The sequence below is a fragment of the Tamandua tetradactyla genome, chromosome 7 (assembly GCF_023851605.1).
Source record: "Tamandua tetradactyla isolate mTamTet1 chromosome 7, mTamTet1.pri, whole genome shotgun sequence".
Lineage (NCBI taxonomy): Eukaryota > Metazoa > Chordata > Mammalia > Pilosa > Myrmecophagidae > Tamandua > Tamandua tetradactyla.
The window spans coordinates 113,877,308-113,895,075 of record NC_135333.1 but is presented as its reverse complement, the minus strand read 5'-3'; the positions used below and the strand labels follow the sequence as shown (position 1 = coordinate 113,895,075).

The window sequence follows — 17,768 nt, the reverse complement described above, 5'->3', positions numbered from 1 at the left end:
AGTAGTAATAATAGTAAAAAACAACAACAAACAAACAAACAAGCAAACAAAAACAAAAAAAACCCTATAGCTCAGATGCAGCTTCATTCAGTGTTTTAACATGATTACTTTACAATTAGGTATTATTGTGCTGTCCATTTTTGAGTTTTTGTATCTAGTCCTGTTGCACAGTCTGTATCCCTTCAGCTTCAATTACCCATTGTCTTACCCTGTTTCTAACTCCTGCTGAACTCTGTTACCAATGACATATTTCAAGTTTATTCTCGAATGTCCGTTCACATCAGTGGGACCATACAGTATTTGTCCTTTAGTTTTTGGCTGGATTCACTCAGCATAATATTCTCTAGGTCCATCCATGTTATTACATGCTTCATAAGTTTATCTTGTCTTAAAGCTGCATAATATTCCATCGTATGTATATACCACAGTTTGTTTAGCCATTCTTCTGTTGATGGACATTTTGGCTGTTTCCATCTCTTTGCAATTGTAAATAACGCTGCTATAAACATTGGTGTGCAAATGTCCGTTTGTATCTTTGCCCTTAAGTCCTTTGAGTAGATACCTAGCAATGGTATTGCTGGGTCGTATGGCAATTCTATATTCAGCTTTTTGAGGAACCGCCAAACTGCCTTCCACAGTGGTTGCACCCTTTGACATTCCCACCAACAGTGGATAAGTGTGCCTCTTTCTCCGCATCCTCTCCAGCACTTGTCATTTTCTGTTTTGTTGATAATGGCCATTCTGGTGGGTGTGAGATGATATCTCATTGTGGTTTTGATTTGCATTTCTCTAATGGCCAGGGACATTGAGCATCTCTTCATGTGTCTTTTGGCCATTTGTATTTCCTCCTCTGAGAGGTGTCTGTTCAAGTCTTTTTCCCATTTTGTAATTGGGTTGGCTGTCTTTTTGTTGTTGAGTTGAACAATCTCTTTATAAATTCTGGATACTAGACCTTTATCTGATATGTCGTTTCCAAATATTGTCTCCCATTGTGTAGGCTGTCTTTCTACTTTCTTGATGAAGTTCTTTGATGCACAAAAGTGTTTAATTTTGAGGAGTTCCCATTTATTTATTTCCTTCTTCAGTGCTCTTGCTTTAGGTTTAAGGTCCATAAAACCGCCTCCAGTTGTAAGATCCATAAGATATCTCCCAACATTTTCCTCTAACTGTTTTATGGTCTTAGACCTAATGTTTAGATCTTTGATTCATTTTGAGTTAATTTTTGTATAAGGTGTGAGATACGGGTCTTCTTTCATTCTTTTACTTATGGATATCCAGTTCTCTAGGCACCATTTATTGAAGAGACTATTCTGTCCCAGGTGAGTTGGCTTGACTGCCTTATCAAAGATCAAATGTCCATAGATGAGAGGGTCTATATCTGAGCACTCTATTCGATTCCATTGGTCGATATATCTATCTTCATGCCAATACCATGCTGTTTTGACCACTGTGGCTTCATAACATGCCTTAAAGTCCAGCATCGCTAGACCTCCAGCTTCGTTTTTTTTCCTCAAGATGTTTTTAGCAATTCGGGGCACCCTGCCCTTCCAGATGAATTTGCTTATTGGTTTTTCTAATTCTGAAAAATAAGTTGTTGGGATTTTGATTGGTATTGCATTGAATCTGTAGATCAGTTTAGGTAGGATTGACATCTTAATTATATTTAGTCTTCCAATCCATGAACACGGTATGCCCTTCCATCTATTTAGGTCTTCTGTGATTTCTTTTAGCAGTTTTTTGTAGTTTTCTTTATATAGGTTTTTTGTCTCTTTGGTTAAATTTATTCCTAGGTATTTTATTCTTTTAGTTGCGATTGTAAATGGGATTCGTTTCTTGATTTCCGCCTCAGCTTGTTCATTACTAGTGTATAGAAAAGCTACAGATTTTTGAATGTTGATCTTGTAGCCTGCTACTTTGCTGTACTCATTTATTAGCTCTAGTAATTTTGTTGTGGATTTTTCTGGGTTTTCTACGTATAGTATCATATCGTCTGCAAACAGTGATAGTTTTACTTCTTCCTTTCCTATTTTGATGCCTTGTATTTCTTTTTCTTGCCTAATTGCTCTGGCTAGAACTTCCAACACAATGTTGAATAATAGTGGTGATAGTGGACATCCTTGTCTTGTTCCTGATCTTAGGGGGAAAGTTTTCAATTTTTCCCCATTGAGGATGATATTAGCTGTGGGTTTTTCATATATTCCCTCTATCATTTTAAGGAAGTTCCCTTGTATTCCTATCTTTTGAAGTGTTTTCAGCAGGAAAGGGTGTTGAATCTTGTCAAATGCCTTCTCTGCATCAATTGAGATGATCATGTGATTTTTCTGCTTTGATTTGTTGATATGGTGTATTACATTAATTGATTTTCTTATGTTGAACCATCCTTGCATACCTGGGATGAATCCTACTTGGTCATGATGTATAATTCTTTTAATGTGTTGTTGGATACGATTTGCTAGAATTTTATTGAGGATTTTTGCATCTGTATTCATTAGAGAGATTGGTCTGTAGTTTTCTTTTTTTGTAATATCTTTGCCTGGTTTTGGTATGAGGGTGATGTTGGCTTCATAGAATGAATTAGGTAGTTTTCCCTCCACTTCGATTATGTTGAAGAGTTTGAGGAGAGTAGGTACTAATTCTTTCTGGAATGTTTGATAGAATTCACATGTGAAGCCGTCTGGTCCTGGACTTTTCTTTTTAGGGAGCTTTTGAATAACTAATTCAATCTCTTTACTTGTGATTGGTTTGTTGAAGTCATCTATTTCTTCTTGAGTCAAAGTTGGTTGTTCATGTCTTTCCAGGAACCTGTCCATTTCATCTAAATTGTTGTATTTATTAGCGTAAAGTTGTTCATAGTATCCTGTTATTACCTCCTTTATTTCTGTGAGGTCAGTAGTTATGTCTCCTCTTCCATTTCTAATCTTATTTATTTGCATCCTCTCTCTTCTTCTTTTTGTCAGTCTTGCTAAGGGCCCATCAATTTTGTTGATTTTCTCATAGAACCAACTTCTGGTCTTATTGATTCTCTATTGTTTTCATGTTTTCAATTTCATTTATTTCTGCTCTAATCTTTGTTATTTCTTTCCTTTTGCTTGCTTTGGGATTAGTTTGCTGTTCTTTCTCCAGTTCTTCCAAGTGGACAGTTAATTCCTGCATTTTTGCCTTTTCTTCTTTTCTGATAAAGGCATTTAGGGCAATAAATTTTTCCTCTTAACACTGCCTTTGCTGCGTTTTGATATGTTGTGTCTTCATTTTCATTTGCCTCTAGGTATTTACTAATTTCTCTTGCAATTTCTTCTTTGACCCACTTGTTGTTTAAGTGTGTTGTTGAGCCTCCATGTATTTATGAATTTTCTGGCACTCCGCCTATTATTGATTTCCAACTTCATTCCTTTATGATCCGAGAAAGTGTTGTGTATGATTTCAATCTTTTTAAATTTGTTAAGACTTGCTTTGTGACCCAGCATATGGTCTATCTTTGAGAATGATCCATGAGCACTTGAAAAAAAGGTGTATCCTGCTGTTGTGGGATGTAATGTCCTATAGATGTCTGTTAAGTCTAGCTCATTTATAGTAATATTCAGATTCTCTATTTCTTTATTGATTCTCTGTCTAGATGTTCTGTCCATTGATGAGAGTGGTGAATTGAAGTCTCCAACTATTATGGTATATGTGTCTATTTCCCTTTTCAGTGTTTGCAGTGTATTCCTCACGTATTTTCGGGCATTCTGGTTTGGTGCGTAAATATTTATGATTGTTATGTCTTCTTGCTTGATTGTTCCTTTTAATAGTATATAGTGTCCATCTTTGTCTCTTTTAACTGTTTTACATTTGAAGTCTAATTTGTTGGATATTAGTATAGCCACTCCTGCTCTTTTCTGGTTGTTATTTGCATGAAATATCTTTTCCCAACCTTTCACTTTCAACCTATATTTATCTTTGGGTCTAAGATGTGTTTCCTGTATACAGCATATAGAAGGATCCTGTTTTTTAATCCATTCTGCCAGTCTATGTCTTTTGATTGGGGAATTCAGTCCATTAACATTTAGAGTTATTACTGTTTGGATAATATTTTCCTCTACCATTTTGCCTTTTGTATTATATATATCATATCTGACTTTCCTTCTTTCTACACTTTTCTCCATGCCTCTCTCTTCTGTTTTTTTGTATCTGACTCTAGTGCTTCCTTTAGTATTTCTTGCAGAGCTGGTCTCTTGGTCACAAATTCTCTCAGTGACTTTTTGTCTGAGAATGTTTTAATTTCTCCCTCATTTTTGAAGGACAATTTTGCTGGATATAGGAGTCTTGGCTGGCAGTTTTTCTCTTTTAGTAACTTAAATATATCATCCCACTGTCTTCTAGCTTCCATGGTTTCTGCTGAGAAATCTACACATAGTCTTATTGGGTTTCCCTTGTATGTGATGGATTGCTTCTCTCTCGCTGCTTTCAAGATCCTCTCTTTCTCTTTGACCTCTGACATTCTAACTAGTAAGTGTCTTGGGGAACGCCTATTTGTGTCTAATCTCTTCGGGGTGCGCTGCACTTCTTGGATCTGTAATTTTAGGTCTTTCATAAGAGTTGGGAAATTTTCAGTGATAATTTCTTCCATTAGTTTTTCTCCTCCTTTTCCCTTCTCTTCTCCTTCTGGGACACCCACTACACGTATATTTGTACGGTTCACATTGTCTTTGCGTTCCCTGATACCTTGTTCAAATTTTTCCATTCTTTTCCGGATAGTTTCTGTTTCTTTTTGGAATTCAGATGTTGTATCCTCCAAATCACTAATTCTATCTTCTGTCTCTTTAAATCTATCGTTGTAGGTATCCATTGTTTTTTCCATCTTTTCTACTTTATCTTTCACTTCCATAAGTTCTGTGATTTGTTTTTTCAGTTTTCCTATTTCTTCTTTATGTTCAGCCCATGTCTTCTTCATGTCCTCCCTCAATTTATCGATTTCGTTTTTGAAGAGGTTTTCCATTTCTGTTCGTATATTCAGCATTAGTTGTTTCAGCTCCTGTATCTCATTTGAACTATTGGTTTGTTCGTTGGACTGGGCCATATTTTCAATTTTCTGAGCGTGATCCGTTATCTTCTGCTGGCGTCTGGGCATTTAGTAAGATGTCCCTGGGTGTTCGACCCCACAGGTTGAAAGATTTTTCTGTGCAATCTCTGGGTTCTGTTTTTCTTATCCTGCCCAGTAGGTGGCGCTCGTGGCACACATTTGTCTACGGGTTCCACCAGTGAAAGTTGCTGTGGGTCCTTTAACTCTGGAAAATTCTCGCCATAGGGGAGGTTCGGCAGCCGAAGCGTCTTGGAAGAGTGCCAGCCGGCCTGGGGTTCCGAATGCTGGGAGGGTCGCCGGCCGCCGCAGCACGGGAAAGCGTCTGGCCGAATTAGCTAGTCGGCCCGGGGCGCCAAGTGTGGCAGGAGGGCGCCAGCTGTCGCAGCCCGGGAGAGTGCACTGTTCCCAGCCGGACGGGGGAGTCACGTGTTTGGAAGGGATCCCCCGGTCACTGTTCTCCGCAGTCTGGGGATTTCCGACCCAACTCTCTCAGTTGGTCCGGGGGGCCTCGCGTGGTGGGGGCACCAGCCGCAGCGGCCTAAGGGGACCGCCTGTCCAATTCTACCAGCTGGCCTGGGAAGGTGGAAGGGAGGGACTCCGGTCGCTTGCCGTCCCACCCAGGAAAGCCCGTGTCCCTTGGTGATCTCACCGGAGCTGGTTCTCCCAGATAGTCAGCTGTTCCAGGATGGGGTACGCCGTCCCTTTGATCTCCCTCGTGGCTCCGGGAGCTGCTCTGTATTATCTCCACTCCCCCAGTAGCTGTTCTGTAGGAGGAAAGGTGAGGGTGGCAAGGCTGTCGAGGCTGGTGGCGGGTCCGCTGCTGCGGGGCGTGGGCGCTGCGCGGCGGGCTGGCGGACAAAAGACCAAAGCCCATGCTCTTAATCAAGGATCAGAAAACTTTTTCCTTAAAGCAACAGATAGTAAATATTTTAGGCTTTGCCAGCCCTACATCTCTATTGCAACTGTTCAACTCAGCCATCATAGAGCAAATGAACGGGCTTGGTTCTGTTTCAATAAAACTTTATAAAAAAACAATCTCCTAGCTAGATTTGACCTACAAACTATAGTTTGCTAACCCCTGCTCTTAGCCATTAAATTGCCTTAGAACCCCTGTCTAGAGCCCCTTTCTCCCTTTTATTCTTAACCTAGCAAACTCCAGCCATGACTTAAAACCTGAGTGAAATTCCTCTACCCAGTGAAGTCTTTTCTTATCTCCCAGTCAAAAGTAATTGCTCATTTTTCTGGGTCCCCAGAGTACTTTGCTCAAACTTCTATTTCTGGGTTAAGTGTAAAATGGTGAACACTGTCCCCATTATATTGTAATCATTTATAGTAGGTATTCTATATCTAGACACTCCAGATGATGGCCATATACTATGAATAGTGACTCTGGATGATGGTGATATACTATGAGTAGTACACAAAAACCCTGCTAAAATCTAAGTTCCATAAGGCAGGACACTTACTTTGTTCACTACTTTGTCACTACTGAATCCTCAGTGCTATCAACAGTGCCTGGCACATAGTAACATGTGCTGAGAAGGTGAATATTCTTTATATTGTCAGGCACAATGTTCCTATAAAAGAAGGACTATATCTTATTCATCCCTGTGTCCATTGCATAGGCACTCAATTAACATACGCCGTTGATTACATAAAACCCAGTGGAATTTCCTGAGCAGTGCTTCTCTGAGCAGGGCTTGGAAACAGATAATCAGAGCATGGGACAAAATTCTTTCTTTAAAAAGCAACAATGACTAGAAGCATTGAAGCCATAGAGTTTGATGTGATGCACAATTGGGTTTGTTACTAGGGGGATGAAGGTATGGGAGAATTCAAAGAAAATTCCAGGAAGCAAATATTTTGAAGTCTATGTAAGAAGAAGGAAGAGGAGAGCATGAAGGCAAGGAAGCTGATGAAAAATCTGGGACCTCCAGGCAAGATAGACTTGTAGTTCAGGTGTGCAGGTACTAGTATGAGTGGGATATGGAGTGGGGGTGGGAAGCAGCCATGCAGTTGCCAGTGACAAGGCAGGATGGAGATGACATCTGGAAAGGCAGGCAGTTCATATTTGGGGAAATGGAGACCTAAAGAGGGAATGTCTTGAGCTGTCCCTCCCATGTGCTACATGGAAGTGCACCTAGCCCCAGAGGAAGCAGAGGAAGAAAGGAACTTTCTGATTTGATTAGGTGCTGTCACATCTAGACACTTGCCAAAAGCACTTGTGATGGAGGCTAATGTAGCAAGGGAGCTCAAGGCTAGCTCAACTTGATGGAATATATGAAAGGGGTTGCTTAATGAGGACCAGTATTACTGTCTGAAGTCAGTAAGTCGTGCTTAGCAGGCTGTGGACCAGAAAATAAGGGACATTCTGGACCACTTTTAGTAAGTGTAACTTTGAGCTCCCCACTTGGTCAGCACACTGGAGGCTTGGGGAAAACCAAAAAGCTGAAGGGAGAGGAAGCAAGCATGTGCTTCTACCCTTTAGTGACTTCACCAAGGCAGTAGCAATTCCAGAACTCCAGTCCCCAAATCAGCACCTAATGACTAGCTATCATGGGAGCTTAGCCACTTTGGAGAAGGGAAAATGATCTGGTTCATTAACGGTACTGGATCTCTGGGGGGGAAAATAAATCCTGATTGACAGCATTTGCTAATTCCCATGGTGTAAATACTCCCATCATGGGCAATTTCAAGCTACCAATGTTTTAACAACTGCCTTGTAAAATTTCTGTATATTTAACAGTCTCTCTTCTTCTAACACACAACCATCTGGTAGGTTCTAGGAATGCTCCTTCTTCCTAAGCACATATGGAAAGCCAGGCACTGGTCCAGATTTTGGAAATAAGGAGGCACAATTTCTGGCTCAAGTTATGTAACAGCCTAGTAGAGAAGAGAGTAACTGGCAATTACCTGCCACTGTGATTGTAAGAGGAGGATATCTAAACTGAGACCTAAGAGGTGAGGAAAGAAATGATCAACTGGCAGGAATTGTGTTCTATGTTGGAGAAAAGAGCATGGGCCAAAACCTAGGGGAGAAATAAAGAGCCTGGTATACACCAACCTTCAAATCACTTCTAATGGCTGGATGTCAGAATTGGAGTGGGAAGGGACAATGGTGGTTTATGAAGTTAGACAGGGGAGCAAGGGGAAGCTATCCAAGAGTCTTGTGAAATATGTTAGGGCTCTGGAATTTACCAGCCTTATTTCCATGAGGTTCCACTGTGGGAGGCTTGTGATCTCTGCCACTCCCTTTCTACCCACTCTAAGCTATATACCACTAAGGAGCTTCCTGGGCTTGCCTACAGTGTGAAAGGATCAGAATTTGAACTGGAGCCATAGTCAGGTGGCCAGAAGGAGCTCCATTGCAGAGTCTACCACCAGTCCCCTACATCTGACAGCACTGAGCATCCTCCCTCGTTCCAATCCCATAAGCCCAGAACTAAGCTTCCTAATGCCAAACAAATGGAAGGCAGCTACAATGATGCTGTTTGGGGGGGGGGGGGTGGCTAGGAACGATGTGGATTACAGACCACAAGAAAAATGCCAGAATGGAAAGGAATTTAGGGCTACAAACAGATGCTTGGTTCTTAAGAGAACCATCTGCACACTGACAAACAAAATCTTCTTTCACTTCTTTCCCTTTGTTTCAGCGTTCTCAGCATAGAAGAAAATAAAAAGGGGTCATGCCAGCATCAATATTTATTGAATTGCTCAACCCACCAGGTAAACATACTGATCTAACATAAGGTGCAGTGCAAGAGCACTGGGGAGCTAGCGCCTGTGTGCCGCCAAGAGAAAGTGCCTGGAGTGTAGTCTACCCCGAGGATGTTGTACAAATGCCTACTGCTCCCACATACTTTTCCAATCCTTCCTACACCTCCTGGCATCATCCATGCAAACCTTATGTCTTTATTCCAAAAGAGTAGAGTGGCTCAGAATGCCATGCCAAAAGAAGGAACCCTCCTTTCCCAGAACTGGGTGGAAACACATTCTTGGTCAACCATTGCGAAACCAGTGCAGAGGGAGGGGCGCTGTTTCCCTTGTCCTGGGAAGGTGCCCCTTTCCTACCACATGCTGAGTTAGCAGCTTCTCTGAGCAGGAGAGCCCTGCCCTCCTGGGTGTCATGCCCCTAAAATGTAAGGAGATGGGACTGCTTATAGAATAGAAACAAGAGCTCTCCTCAGGCTCCCCTCAGCATGGGAGTTTGTCTTTCCTGCCATGGTTACCCATTTAACCAACACAGTCTCATAGAAAAGCATACCTTAAATTGCTCTAAATTCTCCTCAGAGAAACTACCTTATGCATGGACTGGAAAAATGAAATTCAACCTCATTGCCTTCTAAAGCAAGTAGTACTCTCATTTCACAGTCTACCTTCTTTCTGAAAAAGTACATAGGGATTTAAGATTTCTAGCACTGAGATTAGAAATATAAATTTGGAATCTACTTGTGACATCATCCCACTTGTAAGGGCACATTTTTATGATTCACTGTTATTATATACCCTGCAACTTTCTGTACACGCCTCATTAAAATGTCTGATCCTTGATTCTTAAGAAATGTCCAATACTGTGGGAATAAATATTCAGTGAATTCCTTAATGATTTTTGTGCTGCTTATTTCGATTGTTTAAATTAAAGATCTACATGAACTTTCCAAACCAACAGGAAAAAAAGCTTTCAGAAGAAAGCAGAAAGAAAACACAGGAATTTCAACTGCAAAGAAAATTTACATGATAACGAGATCAATGGGAAAAGTAAGTAATCCAGGAAAGGATGCAGGCAGGCAAATAAACCCCTTTCTGAAGTCAGGCATCTGTGCAGTATGGCTTAGAGCCTGTCGGTTTCTGTCCTCTCAAGAAAGTGGCAGTTAGGCAGCTTATCACACATGGCTCAAGAAAAATGTCACTCTGACAGTGTAAAATCTCATTTTCTCTTTTCTTCTTGCTAGTCAGAAGAAAGTTGAGTCGTCAAAGGCCTGCATCCTTCTGCTCATACCCCAGGGAAGATGGCCAGATGCTCCAGGAGGAGTGGCTCAAATTTGGTGGACAAAAAATACCAGGCCACTTCTTGTTCAGGTCATTGGGCAAATGCCTCCAAGTCCTCAGGGAGAACTCTACCTTGGCTGGGAAGGTGGAGCTTTTGGAGGAGAAACCTAGTGTGGGAAGGGGACACACTGGGGAATATCTGAGTAAGCAGAAGGAAGCGACAATTATCACAGATCAGCTTCTAGTCTCCTTTGTTTGAGAAAATGACTAACATATGACTTCAAGGAATTTGCATACAGACTTATTGTGTTGGGATCAAGAGAAGGCTGGAGGTAGGAGAATTTCTCCATGACTAAAGGAAATAGAAAAAGCAAACTTCATATCCCATACGTTTCTACAGACTGGGGGTGAGCTCACTGTTTGTAAAGCCCAGCCCTTCCCAATCTGCAAGCTCACCTTCCAGGACTGAGCCCAGCCCATTTTCACCATATATAACCTGCAGCCAGGAGGCCCATCTCACACTTCTCCTTCTCTCAGCTCTACACTCCAGCCACTCGTGCTTCCTTCAGCCTCCACCTCTCCAGGGAACCATGTCTAGCAAATCCACCATGAGGACCCAGAGCAGCAGCAGCCACCGGGGCTTCAGCACCAGCTCAGCCAGAGTCCCTGGGGTCTGCCGCTCTGGCTTCAGCAGCGTCTCTGTGTCCCGCTCCAGGGGCAGTGGTGGCCTGGGTGGGGTTTGTGGAGGAGCTGGCTTTGGAAGCCGGAGCCTCCACAGCCTGGGGGGCGCCAAGAGGATATCCCTCGGAGGGGGCAGCTGTGTCATCAGGAGTGGATACGGTGGCAGAGTTGGAGGAGGCTTTGGCCTTGGAGGAGGAGCCGGGAGTGGATTTGGATTTGGCAGTGGAGTCAGCGGTGGCTTTGGCTTTGGTGGCGGGGCTGGATTTGGTGGTGGCTATGGGGGCCCTGGCTTCCCTGTCTGCCCCCCTGGAGGCATCCAAGAGGTCACCGTCAACCAGAATCTCCTGACTCCTCTAAACCTGCAAATCGACCCCACCATCCAGCGGGTGAAGAACGAGGAGCGGGAGCAGATCAAGACCCTCAACAACAAGTTTGCCTCCTTCATTGACAAGGTAAGACTCGAGGGCTCAGTCTACACAGGGCGCTTCAGGGGGCCCAAACTTGGGAAACAATAAAAGGTTGTCTAATAAAGGGTTGGGGGACAGGGGAGATTTAGGAAAGAGGGAGAAGGAGACGTAGATCAGGATTCCAGAGGGATGACTGACTGGCTTCTTGTTGAACACGGGTAGAAAGAAGGTGATGGAAAGCAGGTACACCTGATGAATCTCTTAAATGCCCCTCATTGGGCTTAGATGGAATCCTCAACTTTTGATGAGGCTGAAGCAGAGTCAAGTAAATGGGAAGTGGAGTGGGTTGACTTCAACCCCTGAAGGGCCACAGGATTACCAAGGAAAGGCCAATCGAAACCTACTCTGCATGGGAGGGAAAAAATATAGACTAAGAAAAGGACGTTCTGCTCACATGAGATAAAGAGGCTTACAATCCTCTATATAACCCACAGGGCAGTGAATTTGTGCTAGAAACAGGGGACAGCTATCTATCAAGGATATTTAGACGAGAATCATGTGTCAAGGGGAAAGTGCGGTTACAATCTATTCATTAGATACCATGTTGCATCTTTTAAAATGGAAGTCCTATGTAAAATAAAAGATTTGGACAATCTATCAGTTTAATGTTATTTTCAAGGTATATTGAGGATTCTGCTTTACGAGAAAAAAAGAGAGTAAGTGTTGTAAATCTCTGATGAGCTCCATAACTTGCAGAGTGGGTAAGCTCAGAGATGCGTGGGGAGCTTTTCTTGGTGGGATCTGTGGGTTTGGAAGGAAAAATGTTCAGGGGAACAGAACTCTCAGCCTGAGCTCTCCTCATGCTCAGGAGTTTCTCAGCACCATGGAGACCTCCCAGGTCCACATGGGGATCTAATTAACACAGATACTCACCCTCCCTTGGTCTGACAAATGCCATCTTATTTGCTCTCCAGGTGCGCTTCCTGGAGCAGCAGAACAAGGTTCTGGAGACCAAATGGACCCTGCTCCAGCAGCAAGGTCCCAAGACCGAGAGGCAGAGCCTGGAGCCTCTGTTTGAGCAGTACATCAGCAACCTCAGAAGGCAGCTGGATTCTATCACCGGGGACAGAGGCCGCCTGGACGCAGAGCTCCGAAGCATGCAGGACCTGGTGGACGACATGAAGAACAAGTGAGTTGAACAGGGGATGTGGGGCTCAGTGCTTGAAGGTGGTGTGCCGGAGCAAAGGCGTCGCCAGCTGTTACTTGGAATCAATTGCTTTCCATGTCCAGTGGAAATGAAATTGCAAATCATTGCCCAAAAGCACATTAAAAAGAGTAAATCGAATGTGTTGGTGGAGAGGAAAGAAGAAAATAAATTTGGGGACCATAAAAAGAATCTTTTAGGTTCTTTCTACAGGAATATTCAATGCGGAAATATTTCATTTCGTTTCATTAAAAGGATTGAAACCCAGGCTTCCTTTTCCATGTCATGTTACCAAAGTGGCTCAAATATATCTTATCCTTTTCTTGTTACAGATATGAAGATGAAATTAACAAACGTACAGCAGCAGAAAATGAATTTGTGACTCTGAAGAAGGTGAGCAAATGAAGACCAGGGGGTTAAGTTTCTTTGCTGAAGGGGGGCGTTGTGCGTCTCTGCCCGAATCTGAGACGACACTAGAGAGGAAGCCTAAGGCTAGAGCAGGAGGGCACAGCTGACTCCAGGCTGTTTTTCCTCAGGACGTCGATGCTGCCTACATTAATAAGGTTGAACTGCAAGCCAAGGTAGATGGTCTCAGAGAGGAGATTGATTTCCTGAGAGCCTTCTATGAGCAGGTAAGCCATGCCCACTCCTTTTGTTTAGTTTAACGGGGTTCCAGGAAGGGTGGAAGATTAATTGGTTTGGGATTCCTTATCATTGTACCTGGAAAATATCATCTTAAAATGTTATGTTCTACAGGAGCTGTCCCAGATGCAGACTCAGTTCAGCGACACGTCCGTGGTCCTGTCCATGGACAACAACCGCTCCCTGGACCTGGACAGCATCATCGCCGAGGTCAGGGCCCAGTACGAGGACATCGCCAACCGCAGCCGGGCCGAGGCCGAGTCCTGGTACCAGACCAAGGTGAGCAGCGAGTTGGCAGCCATGAGGAATCCATGAGGCTCCTAACTGCAGAGGTCCAGCTAGGAGGTTCACTGAAAGTCTGCAGACTGCATTCAGGAAAGGTCCTGCTAGGAAGCTAGAGTCATTGTACAGAATACGTGTCTGTGCACAGTGAGGGTACACACTTTCAGATTTTACGTCCAAGTCTATTCAGTAAAAGAATCCAAACACAAGAGTTAAGGTACCATAGATACTGAGCTAGTGATCTTTGCTTTTAGCTTCACCATGAATACTGGCTTTCAGAAGCATTGTACAGGACACCAGCCATCCAGAAGAACTGGGCAGTCAGTGGTCCCACAGAAAGGATGGTCTGGGATTCAAATGTTCATTGTTCAACCATCTTGCAATACCAACTTCTCCTAAAGTCCCCATTATGTTCATATGTATTAAATGCCTGATTGAGAGAGAAAGTCATGAAAGGCCTGGGGAAACTCACGTATACTATCTCTCACTCTCTCTGGACTACAGTACGAAGAGCTGCAGGTCACAGCAGGCAGACATGGGGATGACCTGCGCAACACCAAGCAGGAGATTGCTGAGATGAACCGCATGATCCAGAGACTGAGATCAGAGATTGACAATGTCAAAAAACAGGTAGGGTGGGGTTGGGAAGCAATGGGATAGAAATACTCTTATCTTATCTTTCTAGACTATGAGGCTGTCATCACCCATCATTTGAACAAATACCTTGCTTGGTAGTGACCAAGCCAATAGGAGGAGAGAAGAAGACATGTGGTGGCTGCCCTTATTGAGCCCTACTGTTTAGGAGAGATGGGTCAAAATCCAAGAAAATGTTACAAACACATGGACAGAGCCAGACCCAGCTGATAAAGGGGTGGAAATGTGGGATAGAGCCATTGAAATGCGGTTGACCTAAGAGAAATAATTGGCTTGAGAACGTTTAAGGAACAAATTGGGAAGAAAGGAAGGCCAAAATTATAGAAAAAATGTTGCAAGTCCAGTCAGGAATTTTTAAAAAAGAGAGTGGAACTAAAGTACAGGAGAAGATCCCTGCTTCCCAAATGTGTAAGTGACTGAGAGGAGGAAAGAAAATTTTCAGTAGGTTCATTGAAAACTCACTACTGCAATTGAAGATATTAGTCACATTGTAAAACTTGAGTTGCATTCAAGAAAGACACTACCAACTCTGCTCCATGTTTGCATTTGGTGACAATACTCAAAACAAAGATGCAGGTCCATTTCTTCCAATGCCTCCTGGCCTCATGTCCACAAGTGTCTCTCATCAGTCAGTGCACAGTCAGACTGCATTCTCAAGCACGCTGGCCGACACAAAGGGGCACAGGTTTTCCTCCAGTGTTTCCAGAGTTGACAAGTCTTCAGGACACAAAGAGAGATAAGAAGAGTCCTTATCCGTCAACTCTGGGCTGTCGAATTCTTCCTAGCTGGGAAAGAAGAACCAGGGTTGGTCTGCACTGGAAAACCAGATTGCAAGTTCATTCTCCTTGTTTTACTCCCTCTAGAATGCCAACCTGCAGGCCTCCATCGCTGATGCTGAGCAGCGTGGGGAGATGGCCCTCCAGGATGCCAAGAATAAGCTGGAAAGTCTGGAGGATGCCCTGCAGAAGGCAAAGCAGGACATGGCCCAGTTACTGAAGGAGTACCAAGATCTCTTGAATGTCAAACTATCTCTGGACGTGGAGATCGCCACCTACAGGAAGCTGCTGGAAGGCGAGGAATGCAGGTGATTAACTCACAGTCCTTCTTCAACCTCTGGGTGTATCTCCAAGCAACAGGCCACTGAGTACAAGTTTAGGACCCTATGGTCATGGCCATGAGTGCTAGTCTTAGGAACAAGTGAAAGTACATTTTCCCCATAGTCTGTTCCACCAAATGGGGCATCCCACACTGATCCAGGTAATGGATTTCTGAGTCTCATCTTCTCTGTATTTCTTCTCATAGGCTGCAAGGGGAAGGCGTTGGACAGGTCAACATCTGTAAGTACTTTTACTCCCTTCCTCCCTGTTCTTCTGGCTGGACTCAGGCTAAGAAATGAGTCTCACCATGTCTTCTTTCCTTGTCCCCCCCTCACCACAGCTGTGGTGCAGTCCACCGTCTCCAGTGGCTATGGCGGCGCCAGCGGTGTCAGCAGTGGCTTAGGCCTGGGTGGAGGTAGTGGCTACTCCTACAGCAGTGGTCACAGCCTTGGAGGTGGCTTCAGTTCCGGAAGTGGCAGAGGCATCAGCGGTGGCCTCAGCTCTGCTGGGGGCAGCAGTTCTACCATCAAATACACCACCACTTCTTCCTCCAGCAGGAAGAGCTACAGGCACTGAAGTTCTACCACCAGCACTTGGATCCACTAGGCCAAGGCCCCCTCTCGAGCTGCCTAGTCCCCCCACTTAGGGGTCTTGCAGATGTCACATTTCTTCTTCTCTCTGGGGTTCTGGCCTCCTCTTTCCCTCTGAGACAAAGCTCACACTACTTAAGCCCCTGTTCCACTTGAGCCTCCTTTGGTTAACATCAGGATGGATGTCAGCCTCTGATTTTACAATATAATTTAATCACAACTGATCGAATTTCAAGCTTTGCCTTGTTACTGAATGATCTGTCTCTTGCTTTCAACATCTGATATCAGAGGCTGAGCATTAAAAGAACGTTAACTCCTAACCCTTAAATTAAGAAAACCTGGTCTGGTCCTACTTCAGAACAGGATAGCCTCCCTTTGATTCCAGTGGTCTAGGAGTCTCCATTTTACAAAGTATTGTGCATTTCTCTTGCTGGGCCATGGAAGCTCAAGTGCCTGATCCAGTGATGTACAGAATCAGTACCCATGTGTTGTACTGATTGCCTTCCTCCCTGTCCTTCTGGCTGGACTCAGGCTAGAAAATGAGTTTTACCATGTCTTCTTTCCTTGTAGAATCCTCTACTCTTTGCTCTCTTGTAATTGCTAAATAAAGCAGATTTATAATATAATGCATTGTTTAATATTGCCTTGCTTTTGTGTCAATGGTTTTTAATTTCCATCTCTCAAATGTCTTTTTATTTTTGAAAAACACCCCAGATCTCCATGTGCTTTCAGCTAAATTCTCTCCTACCCTTTACCCCATATACTCCTTCAGAAAAGTTTAAGACACAGAAGCTCAGCAGCTTCCCAATGCTCATGGTTCCTTCCCAGATCATATTCCATCCTAAACTGCAGCAGGTGGAGTGGAGGGACCTGGCCTACCTACAGTGTACACTCTACATTTTATCGCCCATATCAGGTACCAGCAGCTTGGTCCCCCTGTCTTGGTCTCTGGACCACTACACCCATAATATCCTGTTGGAGAAGCATATTTCTGACCAATCAGGGCAAATAATATTTGAAAAGAGAATAGAATATTTTGTTTATGTCCAAAAAATTGGCTGATAACCTGTATATTTAGAAAATTTAAAATGTGCATACTACTAAACTGGTATTACACATGGAGAAGCATAGCTTGAGGAAATGGTCGAGATGCAGAAAAGAGTAGAGATACAGACATGTATCAGAGCAACAGTCACAACAGGGAAAAGTTGGAAACCCTAAAGTTGGTAAATTAAGTATGCAAAAAGGTAGGCACAAAACTCTCGTGTTAAGAATTCAGGGGAAGATGTCAGAGTGGGGGAGCTCCAGGTCACAGTCCTCCCACCAGAACAACTGCTGAACCAGAAGGAACTGTCTGATACAACTATTTTGAGGTTCCGGAGACCAGAAGAACAGTGTATTGCATCCATGGAAGAGCGGGAGAAAGAGACTGAACAATTAAAGTAAAGAACAGTAAACTGTTTTCTCTGCACAGTGCCTGCCATTGCCCATCCCATCCCTGGTGGCTGTCTGCTGTGGGATCTGGTCACTGGCTAGTTACTGGTGATGAAAGGGACATAAAAAAACCTCATCCCAAAGAAGAGGGTTGGGCACTGCTGATTACTGATCATGGCTTTTTATTAGTGAATGGATTGTTGGTTCCCAGCTGGGGTGGTTTGAAGCTGGTATGTACCCCAGAAAAGGCCATGTTCTTTAAATCCATTCCTGTGGTTGCAGACCTATTGTGAGGGGGGTTGAGGGGGAGAGGGTAGGGACCTTTGGATTAGGTTGTTTTAGTTGAGATGTGACCCAACTATGTTGAGATGTGGATCACATCTCAATTGACCCACCTTAATGCTTTACTGGAGTGCTTTATGAAAACATAAAAGGCAGAAAAAGCTGAGAGTGCTTAGAAAGGAAAACCCTGGAGAAGCTAAGAAAGGACCCACAGAACACAGAGAGGAAGTGACTGGAACTGGAAATTGAAAGTAACGAAACTTGGTGACAAAGGACAGCAGATGCTGGCCATGTGCCTTCCCATGTGCTAGAGGTGTCCCAGATGCCAGAGGCTTTCTTCAGAGTCCAGGTATCATCCTGTGGATGCCTTAATTTGCGCATTTTCATGGCCTAAGAACTGTAATTTGAAGCTAATAAATAAATTCCCACAGTAAAAGACAACTCATA

The 17,768-nt window shown here is 43.6% G+C and overlaps 1 protein-coding gene across 1 annotated transcript; it reads left to right on the top strand.

Moving 5' to 3' along the window:
• The first annotated feature begins 10,570 nt into the window (after positions 1–10,570).
• On the top strand, positions 10,571–16,231 carry LOC143642416 (keratin, type II cytoskeletal 6A-like). Its single transcript, XM_077110774.1, has 9 exons — positions 10,571–11,181; positions 12,111–12,325; positions 12,673–12,733; positions 12,877–12,972; positions 13,097–13,261; positions 13,769–13,894; positions 14,782–15,002; positions 15,221–15,255; positions 15,356–16,231. The coding sequence occupies exons 1-9, from the start codon at positions 10,639–10,641 to the stop codon at positions 15,589–15,591; spliced, it is 1,698 nt and encodes a 565-aa protein (XP_076966889.1). The 5' UTR covers positions 10,571–10,638; the 3' UTR covers positions 15,592–16,231.
• The last annotated feature ends 1,537 nt before the right edge of the window (positions 16,232–17,768 follow it).

What these genes read in the sequence shown, in the direction of transcription:
- LOC143642416 (XM_077110774.1), top strand. Translation starts at nt 10,639, where the DNA reads ATGTCTAGCAAATCCACCATGAGGACCCAGAGCAGCAGCAGCCACCGG. An exon ending in TTGCCTCCTTCATTGACAAG is followed by an intron (nt 11,182 to 12,110) that starts GTAAGACTCGAG and finishes TTTGCTCTCCAG; the next exon opens with GTGCGCTTCCTGGAGCAGCA. An exon ending in AATTTGTGACTCTGAAGAAG is followed by an intron (nt 12,734 to 12,876) that starts GTGAGCAAATGA and finishes GTTTTTCCTCAG; the next exon opens with GACGTCGATGCTGCCTACAT.